This window comes from Salarias fasciatus, chromosome 4, assembly GCF_902148845.1.
Source record: "Salarias fasciatus chromosome 4, fSalaFa1.1, whole genome shotgun sequence".
Classification (NCBI taxonomy): domain Eukaryota; kingdom Metazoa; phylum Chordata; class Actinopteri; order Blenniiformes; family Blenniidae; genus Salarias; species Salarias fasciatus.
This window is the reverse complement of record NC_043748.1, coordinates 26,067,589-26,084,320: the sequence shown is the minus strand read 5'-3', so window position 1 is coordinate 26,084,320 and position 16,732 is coordinate 26,067,589. Positions and strand designations below refer to the sequence as shown.

At 53.1% G+C, this 16,732-nt stretch overlaps 1 protein-coding gene across 2 annotated transcripts; it reads right to left on the bottom strand.

Annotated features, from left to right (window-relative positions):
• Positions 1-429: 429 nt before the first annotated feature.
• On the bottom strand, positions 430-12,102 carry LOC115387282 (endoplasmic reticulum membrane sensor NFE2L1-like). 2 transcript variants are annotated; one of them, XM_030089943.1, is made up of 10 exons: positions 12,038-12,102; positions 11,859-11,934; positions 8,883-9,207; positions 8,655-8,819; positions 6,078-6,197; positions 3,652-3,720; positions 3,433-3,579; positions 3,223-3,358; positions 2,496-2,984; positions 430-2,417 (listed from the first exon to the last, which is right to left on the bottom strand). In XM_030089943.1, exons 3-10 carry the CDS (start codon positions 9,141-9,143, stop codon positions 1,450-1,452), a joined length of 2,355 nt encoding a protein of 784 aa, XP_029945803.1. In that variant the 5' UTR covers positions 9,144-9,207; positions 11,859-11,934; positions 12,038-12,102; the 3' UTR covers positions 430-1,449. The 2 variants fall into 2 exon arrangements, with proteins under 2 accessions (XP_029945803.1, XP_029945804.1); XM_030089944.1 differs by lacking the exon at positions 6,078-6,197 and having other exon boundaries at positions 431-2,417.
• Between the last annotated feature and the right edge of the window lie 4,630 nt (positions 12,103-16,732).

Below are 16,732 nucleotides of genomic sequence, written 5' to 3'. Positions count from 1 at the left end.
TAATGTTCTATTAACTATGAAAGGTGAACTGTGCAAATATCAGTAACTTTAAATCAATACTAAAATAAAATACAACTTGTGTACAGAAATGACGCGGTGTGTGTCATGCCGTCGTCTGTGCTCCGTGGGCTGGATGGGGAGAGCCCCACGGATCCCACTGATCATGTAAACAGGAGTAACGGTGTCTGTTTGAACATGTAAACGGTTTATTCCAAATGTTTCAGAAACCAGAATATTGACCTCTACCGGAATGTTGACTGCATGTGAACGTAGTCAGTGCTGCTGTTCTGGTCCTGGTTCAGTCACTCGGACTCAGTCAGATCTTCTGTTCTGGAACTCCGGTGTTTGTTTTTCTCTCCATTTCATTAGGAGTGGGCCTGGCTGTGGTTGGAGGTAACTGTTCTGAGGGTGGAGGCCCTCCTCCACCCTCACTGAGCTCCATCAGCTGAGCTCCTGCTGAATGTTCAGGCTGAAAACATTTTAAAGACGCTTGTTTTACAAAGTATTTTATTTCAAAAAGTTTCAGGTCCCAGCTTGTTGAAAACTGCAGCTGATGCAGACACACACACCCCTTCCCCATGACTCCAGGCCACATACCACCAGAGTGTGTGGAGCAGCCAGTTATTCCTGAGAACACACCGTCTCGTACAAAGCGCTGTTTTTAAAACTCATCCATGCAGCTTTTCTAAGACGGTTGAACAGCAGACAGCACGGTGTTCTCCGGTGAATCTGGTGTGGTGGGTTCGTAGTGGTGCAGCAGGTCGACGTCCTCTGCTGCAGACGGAGCTGAATCCGGTCAGTTGAAAGCAGCCTGGACTCCGGTCTGAAGAGGTCTGAGCTCGTCCTGGAAACGTTCCTCTCTAAACCAAACCGGAACGAGTTCACTCACAGACCAGCTCAGCATCGTGTCCCCACCCTGTGGGGGTCTTCCTCACTGCAGCCCCCCTCCTGAGCTTCTCTTCTGTTGTGAACCCGTCCAGAGTCGGTCTGGGATCCCTGACCTCCAGGATCCAGGACCTTAACTCCACTCAAGCTTCTTCAAAGTCTTTCTTTGTTGGAGATCCTGAAACAGATACAGTGAGCCCACCAGGCCCGGGCTCCCGGTCCCGGATCACCAGGCCCAGGCCTCGGAGCCGCCGGTCCCAGCAGTATAGCCCAGATGCCAGACCTGACGCTGTCCTGCTGAGAGTCTTGGTTTCGGTGAGAAGCAGAGCCTCCTGGAGGAAGTTTTCTGTTCTCAGTCCTGGTTTTCTCTGATCTCTCGTCCTTCCTGCAGACCTTCGTCTTTCTGCCTTTTCTTTGAGGGTTTCATGGTTTTGGAGTCCTCTTGAGAAAACCACCACGTCGTCGTTCCCTCCCTTTCTGTGAGCATCACACCGTTTGTAAAGCAACTCTCGGCCCTCCCTACACTCTGGACGAAGCAGGTCTTCAGTGTCTCTGGTCCATGGCTCACTTCCTCTTGTCCCGGGGCTTTTTGCCGTCTTTCCTCCCGGTTGGTGGACGCTCTGCCTGGTTTTGACGTGAAGCCACAGCGACGGCGCCGTCGGGTCCAAAGTGAAGCAGGTACTCTGCGGCGTCCAGCGGCCGCCCCGTCTCGTCCCTCAGTCTGGAGAACACTTCCTGATGCAGCGTTCCCAGTCGGAGCTTCATTTCCTGCAGGTTCCTCAGGGCTGCTTCTTTTTCTCGCAGCAGTCGTGAGCGGTAGCGTCTCAGCCCGGACACGTCGTCCTCCAGCCCCAGCAGCACGTCCAGCTTCCTCTTCCGGCAGTTCTGGGCGGCGATCTTGTTCTTCCCCCGCCGGCGGATGTCTTTGATGAGGTTGAGCTGGTCTTCGTCCAGGCGGTACTTGGTGAGCAGGTCGTTGAACTCTTCCACCGGGAGGTTGACGATCAGCTCATTGGAGAACGGGATGCCGAGGGCTCGGGCACGCCGCTCGTCTCTGCTCCACATCTTGGACTCAGAGACGGAGCGGCGGTACGGCGAGGCGCCGTCCCGGGCGGCCGCCGCTCTGCCGTGGCTGCTGGTCGTCTTGGCCACAGGAGACCAGGGCTGGGGGTACGTGTGGTCGTGACCGACGTGCTCCGTCCAGGGGAGGTGCTGAAGCAGTTTGTGATTTCCAGGCTTGAAGGTGAAGAGCTGCTCAGCAGATCCTCCGCCCACCGCCCCCATCTCCTCCTCCAGCTCCTCCTGCTTCATCCTCATCTCTAGCTCCATGTCCGAGCCCGCCACGCTCTCCACGGCTTCCTCCTCTTCCTCTTCTGTGAAGGGACTTCCTCCAGCTGACATACAGGTGGAAGAGGAGGAGGAGGAGGAGGAGGAGGAGGAGGAGGTGGAGGCCTCAGAAACACATGGAGAAGCAGGACTGTGGCTGAAGTCCAGCGACAGACCCGAGTCTGAATCTGCCTCCTTCTCCGCATCTGTCAACAGGGAGCCAGAGACAGTTTCAGAGGAAGGACAGAAGGACAGAGACAGGAGTGTGTCCTCCGAGACGTTACCTTCATGACGTCTCTCTGCCTGATCCTGGCCTCTGCGGTCCTCCCGGGTCGTTCGGTGTTCCAGGTACCGCTCCTCTTCAAGGCTGGCCTCCATCTCCAGACTGAATCCTCCCTCCAGAGCAGCATCCAGCAGGCTCATCTGGTCCAGCACAGACCCGTCCTCCAGGAGGTCCATGAGAGGAAGATCCTCTCCAGCATCCGCTTCGGCCAGGACAACACTGGGAGGAGAGGCAGGACGGTCCTGGTCCTGGTTCTGTCCGTGAGCAGAGGAAGGACTGACGTCAGGAAGACATGGCGGCGTTTCTGCCGCTAGCAGACACATCTGAAACGGGCCGTCGTCTGGAGGAAGATCCTCTTCCAGCAGGTCTGTGTGGTCTGGGGGGCTGCCGAGGAGATCCAAAGAGGTCTTTGTGTCCAGAGGACTGTGGTCCTCCAGCTCTGCACTGGGAGTGAGGCCAAGCAGGGCCGCTGCTGGAGGACCCACAAAACCTGAAACCCAAGAGGGGGCGGCTCAGAATCCAAACACAGAAGGAAGGTTCCTCACAGGAATCACAGAAACAAGAGAGCTCAGAATCATTTTCAGCAACTTTCCATAAATTCTGAACCTGACTCTGGGTGGAGGACGTTTCGTTCCACTCCTCATCAGGACTAGAACCTGCTGAGCAGCCAGTGGCGGTCTGAAGCCTGTGGACCAGGTCTCAGGTGAAAGCTGTCGGAGCGCAGTTACCGTGCTGAGCAGCGAGGCGCTGCATGGAGACGCTGCTGTCCTCCGCCGTCAGGAGCTCCGGTCCGACGCCTCCACCGCTCCCTGATGATCTCCAGTCGAAGCGCTGGTGAAGCGATTCCACCGCTGCATCCGCATTCTGAAGAACATCGGTGGAAAAAGTCACAATCGCTCTAAACTCTCCACGGTTTCCTCCGCCGTCCTTCCACCTGCCTCCGGCTCCAGGATGGACAGCAGGTCCTGCCAGTGCAGCTCCAGGTCCATGGAGGAGGTCTCAGAGGGCCTGGGGGGGCGCAGGGGGGCGTACCGGTCTGCAGGCCGACGCTGCACATCCTCCCTCCTGTCACCAGCTTCACCTAACTAAGACAAGGGGACACATGTTGGCATCTGCTGGAAGGAGAAGAATAGAAGAAGAAGTGTGTGTAGCCAAACCTCCGGGTCCTCTGGGAAGGGACATGTGTCCTCCAGCAACCGCAAGCACTCCTGCAGAGACACCGCCGCCTGGAGAAGGACAGAAGACGCTGGTTTAGAGGCAGAGACACTGGGACCTTCAGCTGTCCCTGTCCCCGTCCTCGTCCCTGTCCCTGTCCCTGGCTCTGAGGTCTGACTAGAGCAGAACCCAGGATGAGGTGGCCTGAGCCCTGGACCACCGAACCGCTCCACACTCTAAAGTTCATCCTCATCCAGAACTTCACCCCTTCAGCCAGGATGTGAGCTTCCATAAGACAGGTCGCCTGGACAAGAACGTTGTGGCATTAAAGACAGGAGGACGGGACCACCTGGAGACCAGGCCTGACAGCAGTCAAAGAACCATGAGACCAGTCTGAAGACCTCATCCTGAGCTGCTGGCTGAGCTGGAAGAAGTGATCAACACACTCCGCAGGTCTCCCCAGACGCAGGAAGCTCATCGTTTCTGTATGTTTGAAAGACGGGACATTTATCATGAATCTTTTCTAGATTCCTTCAGCTGTACCTGTTAGACTAACTGACACATTGTCAGCTAGTAAACGATGAAAGAGGCCAAGTTCTGATGATTCAAACCTTTAATGGCTTCATAGGGTCTCATTCCGTCAGGGACCGGTTTTCTGGATCACGAGGCTCTTTTCTCCAGCCGTGGATGATCCATTTAACTATTTGTACAATTCTACAGTTTCATTTAGCAGACGCTTTTGTCCAAAGCGACGTACAACACAAGCAAGAATTCAGGCATAAGAAAGAAGCCTTTAGTAAATGTTTCAATTGCTTCAAGTGCAATTGGTCAAGGGAGTTGCCATCCAGTTTCAGAGGAAGTGCTAACTACCCAACCCCCCCCCCTTTTTTTTTTTTTTTGTCAACTTCGTCAGTGCTAAGTAAGTGCTGGGTTTTGGACCACTTGACTTATTCTACCCGTAAGGTGAAGTGGGATTCAGTTCCTAGGTGTTCTCTGAACAATTGAGTCTTCAATTGTCTCTTAAAAGTCGAACGGAACTCAGCAGAACCAGAGTCTGGTAGTTTGTTCCACCATTTGGGAACAACAGAGGAGAAGAGTCTGGCTGGAGGTTTAGAGTCGTGCTGGGCTGGAAGCTCCAGGTAGAGAGTAGACCTGGATCAGGGAGTCCAGGTCGGCCGGAGCCGTTCTTGTACGTGTTTTGTAAGCCAGGAGGAGAGATTTGAATTTGATTCTGGCTGCAACTGGAAGCCAGTGAAGGGAGAGGAACAGAGGAGTGACATGAGCTCTTTTGGGCTGGTTGAAGACCAGACCTGCTGCATTCTGGATCATCTGTAGGTTTGATTTGACCTGCAGGGAGACCCGCCAGAAGAGAGACATCACGAGAGCCTGAACCAGAAGCTGTGCAGCCTGTTGGGTCGGGAAGGGTCTGATCTTTCTGATGTTGTAGAGGGCATAACGACAAGATCTAGAACCTGAGGCCACGTGAACCTTAAAGGTCAGCTGCTCATGAGTCATGACCTCCAGGTTTCTGGTTGAGTTTGTGGTACAAGTAGGCTGGAGTGAAGTTGGACACTGATCTGAGGCTGGACAGATGGACAAGCTGGACAGACCATGAGTTCAGTCTTAGATTTAGTTGAAGGTGGCGTTCCTTCATCCAGGTGGAGATAGCCAGACCTGCTGATCAGCTGAGACTGTGGTGTCGTCAGGTGGAAAAGAGAGGAAGAGCTGAGTGTCGTCAGCATACAGTGGTAGGAGAAGCCATGGGAGCGAATCACTGCACCAGGTGAGGTGGTGTACAGAGAGAAGAGTAAGGGGCCAAGCACCGACCCCTGAGGGACCCCTGGTGATAGGCCATGTGACCTGGACTCCTCCCCTCGCCATGACACTCTGAAGGATCTGCCTGTGAGGTGGACCTGGACCACAACAGGACGGAACCTGAGAGGCCGAGGTCAGAGAGTGAGGAGAGGAGGATCTGATGCTTTATAGTGTCAAAGGTAGCAGAGAAGTCCAGCAGCAGGAGGACAGAGGACTGTCCAGCAGCAGGAGGACAGAGGACTGACCAGCAGCAGGAGGACAGAGGACTGTCCAGCAGCAGGAGGACAGAGGACTGTCCAGCAGCTCTCGTCAGCCTGTCAGATTCAGTGACTGATAGGAGTGCCGTCTCGGTGGAGTGGTCGCATCTGAAACCTGACTGAAATGGGTCAAGTCGGTGGTTGTTCCACCGGTGTCTGGGAGAACCAGACCCTCTGTGGTTCAGCTGCTGGGGCCCGTCTCCCTTTCTGACCTATTCCGGGGCAGCGGTGGCCGGCCAGCTCTGGTTTCACGGCCAGGAATCAGAGGTAGCTCTGCTGAGGCCACGGACCGGACGCTTCCCCTCAGCCACTCCACAGCTTCAGGAAACACCTCCACGTCAACGCTGGACCCTCACCTGGTCCGCGTCGGTCTCCGTTAGCCCACAGGGGCCTTCTGGTCCACATTCTGTCCTGGTTCCTCTGTTCAGCCCTCCGTCTCCTCGCTCCACAACAGAGCCATGGCGATGGAGCCCCTGCTGTGAGCAGGAACACAGACGAGGGTCTGGTCAGAAAAGACACCGAAACCCAGGACCTGAACCTGGACCCAGAACCTGAACCCAGGACCTGTACCCAGGGCCTAAACCCAGTACATGAACCTGGACCCAGGGTCTAAACCTGAACCTTGATCCATGACCTGAACCTGGAACCAATACCCAGTGTGTGTTGTTCCACCCAGAGTGTGTGTTGCTTCACGCAGGGTGTGTGTTGCTTCACGCAGAGTGTGTGTTGTTCACCCAGAGTGTGTGTTGTTCCACCCAGAGACAGACAGCAGGGCCCAGAATAGCTTTACCCTTATCCTGACCTGACTGGGGGCTTATAGGAGAACCACAGCCCGGCAGCAGCTGGCCAGCCAGGACACATATGCAGACCGGCGGTCTGAAACCCACAAACCCAGTGCCCTGGAGCCCCCCCCCAACACACACACACACACACACACACACACACACACACACACACACACACACACACCCTGATGCTGAGGAACACACACCCCCTCTGTCTCTCTGGATCTTCTAACGGGAGCTCACTTCTGGTCTGATGAAAAGACTTAAGAATCCTGAACTGAAAATTGGTCACAGGGTGGCACTGCACGCCAGTCTCTTCTGTTGGGAGTCACTGAGTCCCTGTATTGCTCAGGGGCGAGCGGTGGAACCGCAGCGCTCCAGGCTCTGGACCCTGTGGCGTCGCTAACGTCAGAGTCAGGTGGATAAAGCCCTGCTCTCTGAAATCCCGCCGCCGGTCCGTGGCAGCGGCCTCAAACTGCCCCGGCCACAGCCTGGTTTACACTGAGAACTTCTTCTGTGGTTTCGCGCCGCGCCTCCCCTGAACTGCTGCGGCGCCCCCCGGAGGAGCCGCCTCCAGCATGCCAGCATGCCTCAGTCGACGCCACAGCGCCGGTCTCCGGACCAGACCGGCTCTGGGCATAGGCCAACTAGGCGGCCGCCTCGGGCGCAGTGCACAGGAGGGGCGCCGAGTGGCCATCCCAAATGTTCTGTTGACAGGGGGGCGGTTACCATCAGACATTATCCTGACCCTGACCCCAGTGGACTCATGGAACAATAGAGCATTCACACAACATGAGGGACGCGAGGTGGCGGCAGCCCCCCACCCCCACTGGATGAGGCGCATAACAAGCCCGGGTGGGACTGCTCTGGACAGCGCCTCGTGCACGTCAGCGACTCGTGCACGTGGGTCCAGCAGTTTCCATGCCGTGAGACCTGATGAGGGTAAACAAGGCTCGTCTCAGAGCGGCCGAAGCCAGCGTGTCGGAACGCTCAGGTTTCAAAACAAGACCCTGGTCACAAGGCCAGGGGCACGCTGTGTGTGTGTGACAGAGAGAGAACACACACACACAGTAAAATGACACTAAATTTAAAACTCCTGTTTTCAGCTGCTGTCTGATTCCAGCCCTGATGAAAGTTCACTATAACTGTGTGTGGGGTGTGTGTGTGTGTGTGTGTGTGTGTGTGTGTGTGTGTGTGTGTGTGTGTGTGTGTGTGTGTGTGTGTGTGTGTGTGTGTGTGGGTGGGGGGGGGGGGGGGGCATGCGGAGCAGTATGTGAGCTATTTATATATGGTACAGTCCGTCTATCATCATAAATCTCAGTGTTGTGTGTGTGCGTGCGTGTGTGCGTGTGTGTGTGTGTGTGTGTGTGTGTGTGTGTGAGGTGACCCAGCAGTGTGAAACTGTTTTTCTGAACGTCTCCAGCTCCAGCCGGGGACACCAGAGCCGCTCCGTCCTGAACGGCTTGTTTTCAACATGTCTGAGAGTGAAGCTGACAGGCCTCCAGAAATAGGCCAGCCCGGGGTGTGTGTGTGTGTGTGTGTGTGTGTGTGTGTGTGTGTGTGTGTGTGTGTGTGTGTGTGTGTGTGTGTGTGTGTGTGTGTGTGTGTGTGTGTGTGTGTGTGTGTGTGTGTGTGTGTGTGTGGGTTACATGGACCAAGCTTGACCAGGCATGTCTGTCCTGACAGCAGGCAGGATGGTCCCATCATGTACTGTATGTCCTGTCCTCCGCCTGTCCTCCGCCTGTCCTCCGCCTGTCCTCCACCTGTCCTCCACCTGTCCTCCACCTCCCCACCCTCCTGACGGAGCAGCGGCTTCAGGTCAGTCCGGTTCTGGTCCTGCTGTCCCGGTGCGTCCCTGAAGACATTCCTCAGACTTGTTCATGTCAGATTTAAAGTTTCCGCCTGCTCATTTCCTGCCTCGTTATTCACGCTGTAGCGTCTCGCTGTTGAACAGGACGCTGTGTTTTGCTTCCGTTGCCTAGCGACGGTGTTACAGCCGCTCTGCCGCGGCTCACAGGTTTCCCGGTGAATCACCGGCGTCTGACTCACACTTTCAGATGAGCTCAGGCTCAGTGTGGGTGAACTCCCCAGCAGCTATGCTAGCATGCTAGCATGCTGAAGCCGGAGCGTCAGTGAAACACTCCGTACCTCCTCCTCCTCCTCCTCCTCCTCCTCCTCGTCTTCCTCCTGGGCGGCTCGGGCCTGGACGTTCCTGTGGATCCCATCAGCAGGTCTGTCCAGGGGGGACGGCTGGTCTGGGAGGGGCCCGGGTTCCCGCTGGACCAGCCACGCCTCCACCTCGGCGTGAGGGACCTGCAGAGACGGGTCGGTCACCGGGGGCCGCGGCGACCCGGCACGCCGGGGGACGGGTCTCACCTGCAGCCGGTCCAGCGAGCGGACCCAGCCCAGCAGCCTCCGGGCCGTGAAGAAGCCATCCAGGTCCACGCTCTTCGGGTGGAGGTCCCAGAGGTGGCGGTGCCGAGCGGGAGTCAGCGCCGAGGTCTGGCCCAGCAGCAGCTCATGTAGAGAGGGGGGCCGGTCCGGGTCCAGGCCCACCTGGACCTGGACCCCCCAGAGACTCAGCAGGATGGCCACCTGGACCAGCCCCTCCGTGAGGTACTTCTTCAGGTACAGCATGCTGGGACGTCCCCGGCTGTCTCCTTCACGGGGGTCTGGCCAGAGATCCGTCCAGAGGTCACTCCTGAAACACACCGTCCCGTCAGGACAGCCGACACGTCTCATCAGGACAGGAAGTTCAGCAGAGCCTTTTATTTTGAAACAACAGGAAGTCGTGGAGTTCCGTGAAGCTGCTTCAGAACTCCACCTGCTGAGAGACACATCGGTCTGAATCCCCGCCTCGCTCCTCCACCCGGCTCGCTCCTCCACCCTGCCTCCACCCTACGTATCACTCCTCCACCTGTCTCACTCCTTCACCCCAGCTCACTCCTCCACCCCGCCTCAACCCACCACACTGTCTCACTCCTACACTCCATCTCACTCCCCCACCTTATGTATTACTCCTCCGCCCGTCTCACTCCACTCGTCTCACACGTTCACCCAGTGCTGGTTTATTTTACATACCATGATAACCAAGAACTGTGTAACAGGACAGTCAGCAGGACGGTCAGACTGTAGCAGGACAGTCAGACTAGCAGTACGGTCTGACTGTAGCAGGACAGTCTGACTGTAGCAGGACAGTCAGACTGTAGCAGGACAGTCAAACTGTAGCAGTACGGTCTGACTGTAGCATGACAGTCTGACTGTAGCAGGACAGTCTGACTGTAGCAGGACGGTCTGACTGTAGCAGGACAGTCAGACTGTAGCAGTACGGTCTGACTGTATCAGGACAGTCAGACTGTAGCAGGACAGTCAGACGGTAGCAGTACGGTCTGACTGTAGCAGGACAGTCTGACTGTAGCAGTACGGTCTGACTGTAGCAGGATGGTCTGACTGTAACAGGACAGCCAGACTGTAGCAGGACAGTCAGACTGTAGCAGGACGGTCTGTAGCAGGATGGTCTGACTGTAACAGGACAGACTGTATCAGGACAGTCAGACTGTAGCAGTACGGCCTGACTGTAGCAGGACAGTCTGACTGTAGCAGGACAGTCTGACTGTAGCGGGACGGTCTGACTGTAGCAGGACAGTCAGACTGTAGCAGGACGGTCTGACTGTAGCAGGACAGTCTGACTGTAGCAGTACGGTCTGACTGTAGCAGGATGGTCTGACTGTAACAGGACAGCCAGACTGTAGCAGGACAGTCTGACTGTAGCAGGACGGTCTGACTGTAGCAGTACGGTCTGACTGTAGCAGGATGGTCTGACTGTAACAGGACAGCCAGACTGTAGCAGGACAGTCAGACTGTAGCAGGACGGTCTGTAGCAGGATGGTCTGACTGTAACAGGACAGACTGTATCAGGACAGTCAGACTGTAGCAGTACGGCCTGACTGTAGCAGGACAGTCTGACTGTAGCAGGACAGTCTGACTGTAGCGGGACGGTCTGACTGTAGCAGGACAGTCAGACTGTAGCAGGACGGTCTGACTGTAGCAGGACGGTCTGACTGTAGCAGGACGGTCTGACTGTAGCAGGATGGTCTGACTGTAACAGGACAGCCAGACTGTAGCAGGATGGTCTGACTGTAGCAGAACGTCTGACTGTAGCAGGACAGTCAGACTGTAGCAGGACGGTCTGTAGCAGGATGGTCTGACTGTAACAGGACAGACTGTAGCAGGACAGCCAGACTGTAGCAGGACGGTCTGACTGTAGCGGGACAGTCAGACTGTAGCAGGACAGTCAGACTGTAGCGGGACGGTCTGACTGTAGCAGGACAGTCAGACTGTAGCAGGACGGTCTGACTGTAGCAGGACGGTCTGACTCTATGAGGACAGTCAGAGTGCAGCAGGACGGTCTGACTCTATCAGGACAGTCAGACTGTAGCAGGACGGTCTGACTGTAGCAGGACAGTCTGTAGCAGGACGGTCTGACTGTAGCAGGACAGTCTGTAGCAGGATGGTCTGACTGTAACAGGACAGTCAGACTGTAGCAGGACAGCCAGACTGTAGCAGGACGGTCAGACTCTAGCAGGACAGTCAGACTGTAGCAGGATGGTCTGACTGTAGCAGGACGGTCAGACTGTGTGAGGACGGTCAGCCTGTAGCAGGACAGTCAGACTGTAGCAGGACAGTCTGACTGTAGCGGGACGGTCTGACTGTAGCAGGACAGTCAGACTGTAGCAGGACGGTCTGACTGTAGCAGGACAGTCTGACTGTAGCAGTATGATCTGACTGTAGCAGGACAGTCTGTAGCAGGACAGTCTGACTGTAGCGGGACGGTCTGACTGTAGCAGGACAGTCAGACTGTAGCAGGACGGTCTGACTGTAGCAGGACAGTCTGACTGTAGCAGTATGATCTGACTGTAGCAGGACAGTCTGTAGCAGGACGGTCTGACTGTAACAGGACAGTCAGACTGTATCAGGACAGTCAGACTGTAACAAGACGGTCTGAGTCTAGCAGGACAGTCTGACCCAGATCACAAAGTGAAAGAGTTTCTGGGTTTAGAAACAGGAAGTGGATCAGCAGTGTCATGCTCAGTCAGCTGAACACATGGAGCCTCCTTGGAGAGACTGACAGGAAAACATGGAGGCTTTTTACCTCAGAGGTGAACAGATGAGAGATTCTCTGCTGGGTTAAAAACTCATGACATCCACACGAAGAGGCAAACACACACCAGTCTCTGGAGACGAGTGTTTCCTGTCCTGTAGTGAAACCTGGAGCTGTGAGGAGCTGAGGAGTCACTGCAGGGACCGACCAGGTCAGCTGTACCAACACGACCTTTCAGCCCATCTACTCACCTCACTCCAGCCTTCTGTCACTTCCTGTTTCGAGGTTTCTCTTTAGATTCTCCACTCTCAGCCCGGAGCCGTCCAGCTGAATCACAGGTCAAAGGTCAGCAACAAGGTGGGGTCACACATTTCATGACTGCTGAAGACAGAACCCAGAGGACACATCGGACTGGGAGACAGCAGCTTACCTCCGTTCAGAGTGTGTGTGAGTGTGTGTGTGAGCGGAGCGGCGAGCTTCTCAGTGTGACAGCTTCACAGTTCTGAGAGCCGCTGGCAGGGAGGAGCTTTAAAAAGAGCCAGAGACTCCTCCCCAAGTGTGTGTGAGTGTGTGATTACACAATCACAGTCACCAGTCGTTTGTTCAGTTGTTTTTTCAAGTTTTATTGAAGATTTGTTACGACTTTAAATCAAGTCAGGAGAAAAAAACATGTTTATGGCTTCAAAACCTGGAAACACACAGTTTGTTTTATTCTACACAACAGCTTATGTTCAATCAGACTGTGTTGACACACACACACACACACACACACACACACACACACACACACACACACACACACACACACACACACACACACACACACAGGAGTGTAGGGTTTCTGACTGTTCCATCAGCCTCATGGCTTCACTCTGGACTGAAGACATGCAGTAATGTTCTGCAGACTCAGTACTGCCCCCTTCAGGCGACTCTGATGTGGGTGGAGTTCACGGTGTAGTGGGTGGAGGAGTGGTCGGAGGGGACCTCCTCCCCCTGACCCACCAGATGACCTCTCCTCTCTCGGTCATGTTTCCATGCTCCTGTATGATCAGACTGTAGGTGGAGTGGACTGTCGCGGTTCATATAAACACTGACAGGATCCGCTTCACTCGGAGAGGATTGCAGTTCTGATCCGACTGTTGGAGGAGGTCTACACCGATCAACAATCCCCTCTGTGTCTCATATAAACGCTGCCTGACAGCAGAGCGGAAGAAACGGGGTATGACTGGTTCTTTCATGCGTTCACTTGTACGGAGTGACATGATGACGTGACAAGAAACAGGAAGCAGGGAACAGGACAAGAACCGGACGGTGGCTGAGAAACTACAAGTGACCACCCGGCGAGTGTTCTGGATTAACTGGTTCCCATGGAAGCGAGTGACGGCGGAATTCTGTCTAAACACATGCTGAAAACAGCAGATGTTAGAATCAGACTCTCTAAAGACTCTGAACTGATAAATTTACTGTAACTGTAGAAAGCCGACATTCACTACAACCACTACAAGTTTCAGTCAGGTTTCTACATCTGCTGGTCACAAGTTAACACGGACACCAGCTAATTCTAAACACCGGCAGGCGGAGCAGAGCCCCGCTGACGAGGCGCTGGGCGGGGCGGGGCGGGGCTCCGGCCGGGGGAGGAGCTCTCTGAGCAGCGTCATGGACGTCCATACATTATCCATCATCCATCCATCCATCCATCCATCCATCCTTCATTCATCCTTCATCCATCCATCATCCATCCTTCATCCATCCATCCATCCATCCATCCATCCATCCATCCATCCATCCTTCATTCATCCATCCATCCTTCATTCATCCTTCATCCATCCATCCATCCTTCATCCATCCATCCATCCTTCATCCATCCATCCATCCATCCACACAGGGCCGGCGCGGGCTTCTCAGGCGCCCTGGGCAAGGCCGACACGAGCAGCCTGAGGTAGTGTCGCGGAGAGTTGCGCTGCGAGAGTTGTTGAGCGGCGGTGGGGGGGGGGGGGGAAATGGCCGCCGAGTGTCGCCGAAAGTTGTCGGGGGGGGGGGGGGGGGGGGGGGGGGCGAGCGAGCGAGGGAGCGAAGCCAAGCAGCGCGCTGCTCAAACGGGCCGTCACAGCGGCGCCCCCCTATGGCTCGGCGCTCTGGGCAAGTGCCCCGGATGCCCAGCCTGATCGCCGGCCCTGCATCCACCATCCATCCATCATCCATCCATCCATCCTTCATTCATTCATCCATCCATCCATGCATCCATCCTCCATCCATCCCATAACCCTCTCTCTTTGGTTCTTCCTGAGGCTTCAGTCGTTCCAGTGCTCCTGCTGCTCCTCTCAGACTGATGTGATGTGACACTGCCACCTGGCGGTGTTCCTGCTGCAGTGCAGAAGCTCCACAGAGAAACTGAGTAACGTTACATTTCCTCTTCATTCGAGCAGCGCTGCGGTTTCTCTGGTGGGTTCTGCTCTTTTCTCAAGAGTTTTAGTGTTTCCAGTATTTACCCGCCATGCTTCTATAAGTGACAGATGATCACAAACATCTGGACTGGATGATTCACTGGAGGGTAATCAGGAAGTAAACTAAAAACCCTAATTTTTGATCTTTTTCTCAAACGAGGAATCTTCCTTTCCATAACTACAGAGATGCTTGGGATTCTTTCACACTTGATCATGTTTTATTTAAATGGGTTTGAAACGCTCATGAACACGACTGAAGGATGTTAAAATGAAAGCAGAAGCTGTTTCCTTTGAGGGAGAAACACTCAGAACATGCAGAAAATCCAACGCTGACTTTGTTACAGTCGCCGTAGAAAGAAAAATCCAGATAACACAAACAAGTGGAGACCGATACACACTCACAGGGTCATCCTTTAACAGCAGCGACATCATGTCCTATATATGAGATGAAGGGCTGTCTTATGAATAAATATGATTTTAGAAGCATTTTAAAATCTGCTGGATTATTAAAACTACCACATATTACTTTGGGTGTTTTATAAGCAATGCAATCTGTTTTTCCCTCCACTCTTTGGTTTGAGGACTGTGGCGGACCTTGGTGCAGCTTCAGTTTCGGCCGGCAGGTGGCGCCTGGGAGCCGCTGCAGACTGACACAGCTGCCGCTCTGTGAGCACGTGACACTTTAAAATCTAATCTAATCTAATCTAATGATCTGATCTGACTGTCAAAGCGAAGGAGGGAAACCTGCGGCCCGAGGGCCAAACCCGGCAGCAGGATCAAAGTGTAGAAATTACAGAGAAAACATTTTCTGGTTTGTTTCTGTGATAAATATGTTTTATTGATGAGGAAGAGTCACCAGTCTCTCCCTCTCTCTCTCTCTCTCTCTCTCTCTCTCTCTCTCTCTCTCACACACACACACACACACACACACACACACACACACACACACACACACACACACACACACACACACACACACACAAACACACCTATTTCTCTGTAGGTCAGTTACAGAATACAGCAAATTTTTCCAAATAGAACAAAAAAAAACAAAAAAAACCCCCCCTTTTTAATATATCAAATGCCAAATTAAAAATTCTACATTTTGGAGTGTAGAAATTATTCAGTCATCAGTAAATCATCATCATCATCATTACAGTAATTACATCCTTCTCTGCATCCTTCTCTCGCATCATGCAGAAAAATCAAGAACAGAAAAAGAGCAACAGCTTGTGAACATGTTTTCATTTTGAATTAAAAATGTAAATTAAACTGAATCATATCATACATATTCGATTAATCATTAACATTATATTATATGATATTATATTATATTATATTATATGATATGATATGATATGATATGATATGATATGATATTATATTATATTATATTATATTATATTATATTATTATATTGTATTGTATTGTATTGTATTGTATTATATGGACACTGACACAGATGCTGACTTGCTTTTCCTTCATAAAACACATTTATTAAACACTTATTGCATTAAAGTTGATAAATCCACATCATTATTTATTAAAGTTTAAAATACAGTAAAAACAAAATACAAAATGTGAATCTGAAGGTCCACTAATTTCATTTATTCCGTTCCCGGAGCCTTCTGAACGGGCCGTGTTATGCAGACACCAGGTGGCGCAGTGGAGCAGACTGCAGCTGATCCGTCACTTGGTGACATGGACGGTTTTCACAGAGGAGGAATTTTGGGGTAAAAAAGTTGGACTGACTGACTGATATTTATGGGTTAAAATATTTCTCTTCTGCAGAAATGAAAGAGGAGCTGAGAGTGAAGGAATTAACCCTCTGACATCCACGTCTCCACACATCCCACTGTCAGACCATAGATTCACTCACTCATCCAGTCTGCTCCTCTTCCTCTCCTCCACTCTGCTCCTCTTCATCACCTCCAGTCTGCTCCTCTTCCTCTCCTCCAGTCTTCTGGACACTGCTCGCCGCCCCACAGCATCATGAAACCAGGATTTGTCATTAATTTCAGTAATTTTGTCATTGGAGTGATGATGAAGTTTGAGTCTACCTCTGTCTCTGTCCCTGTGTCCCTGTGTCTCTGTGTCTCTGTCTCTGGACTGCTCAGCGTTCAGACTCGGCTCAGATGAAGAGAACCAGAGTTTCCTGAGTTCCTCTGTAAAGAGTCTCATCATCCCGATCCGCCCAAACCAAACCTTCCGTCTCACGTTTCCACGTCTGTTTGTCTTGTTTTGTTTTTTCTCCTTGTCCAGAGATCACCGTTCACTTAGCATGATAGCACTGTAGCATTAGCACCACTGTTAGCACCATAGCATTAGCCGCCCTCCCGGGCCGCAGGCTCCACAGCCTGCCTGTGGTCCAGATGTGTTTCAGCTCTTCAGGAACGTCGTCTTGTTGAGTTCACTGTCATGTTTCTCAGAAGTTCGGCACTTCTACTGTTTCATTTTTTTGTCCAAAGCGACGTACAACACAGGCAAGAATTCAGACTCAAGGAAAAACCTTAGTCAGTGCGAAAAGGGCTTTAAGTGAGATTGGTCAAAGGTTAAAGGTCAAAGGTCAAAGGTGTTGCCATGAAGTCACAGAAGAAGTGCCAACCACCCCTACTTTTGTTTTTTGTTAAAACCATGTCAGTGCTGAATCAGTGCTGGGTCTGGTCCACCGGACTGATTCT

Bases quoted from the DNA above. Each gene is read 5' to 3' on its own strand.
- LOC115387282 (XM_030089943.1), bottom strand. From the start codon at position 9,143: ATGCTGTACCTGAAGAAGTACCTCACGGAGGGGCTGGTCCAGGTGGCC. The intron at 6,198-8,654 runs GTACGGAGTGTT...TCCTGCTCACAG, and splicing joins AGGAGGAGGAGGAGGAGGAG to CAGGGGCTCCATCGCCATGG. The intron at 2,985-3,222 runs GTAACTGCGCTC...CTTGGGTTTCAG, and splicing joins GCGCCTCGCTGCTCAGCACG to GTTTTGTGGGTCCTCCAGCA.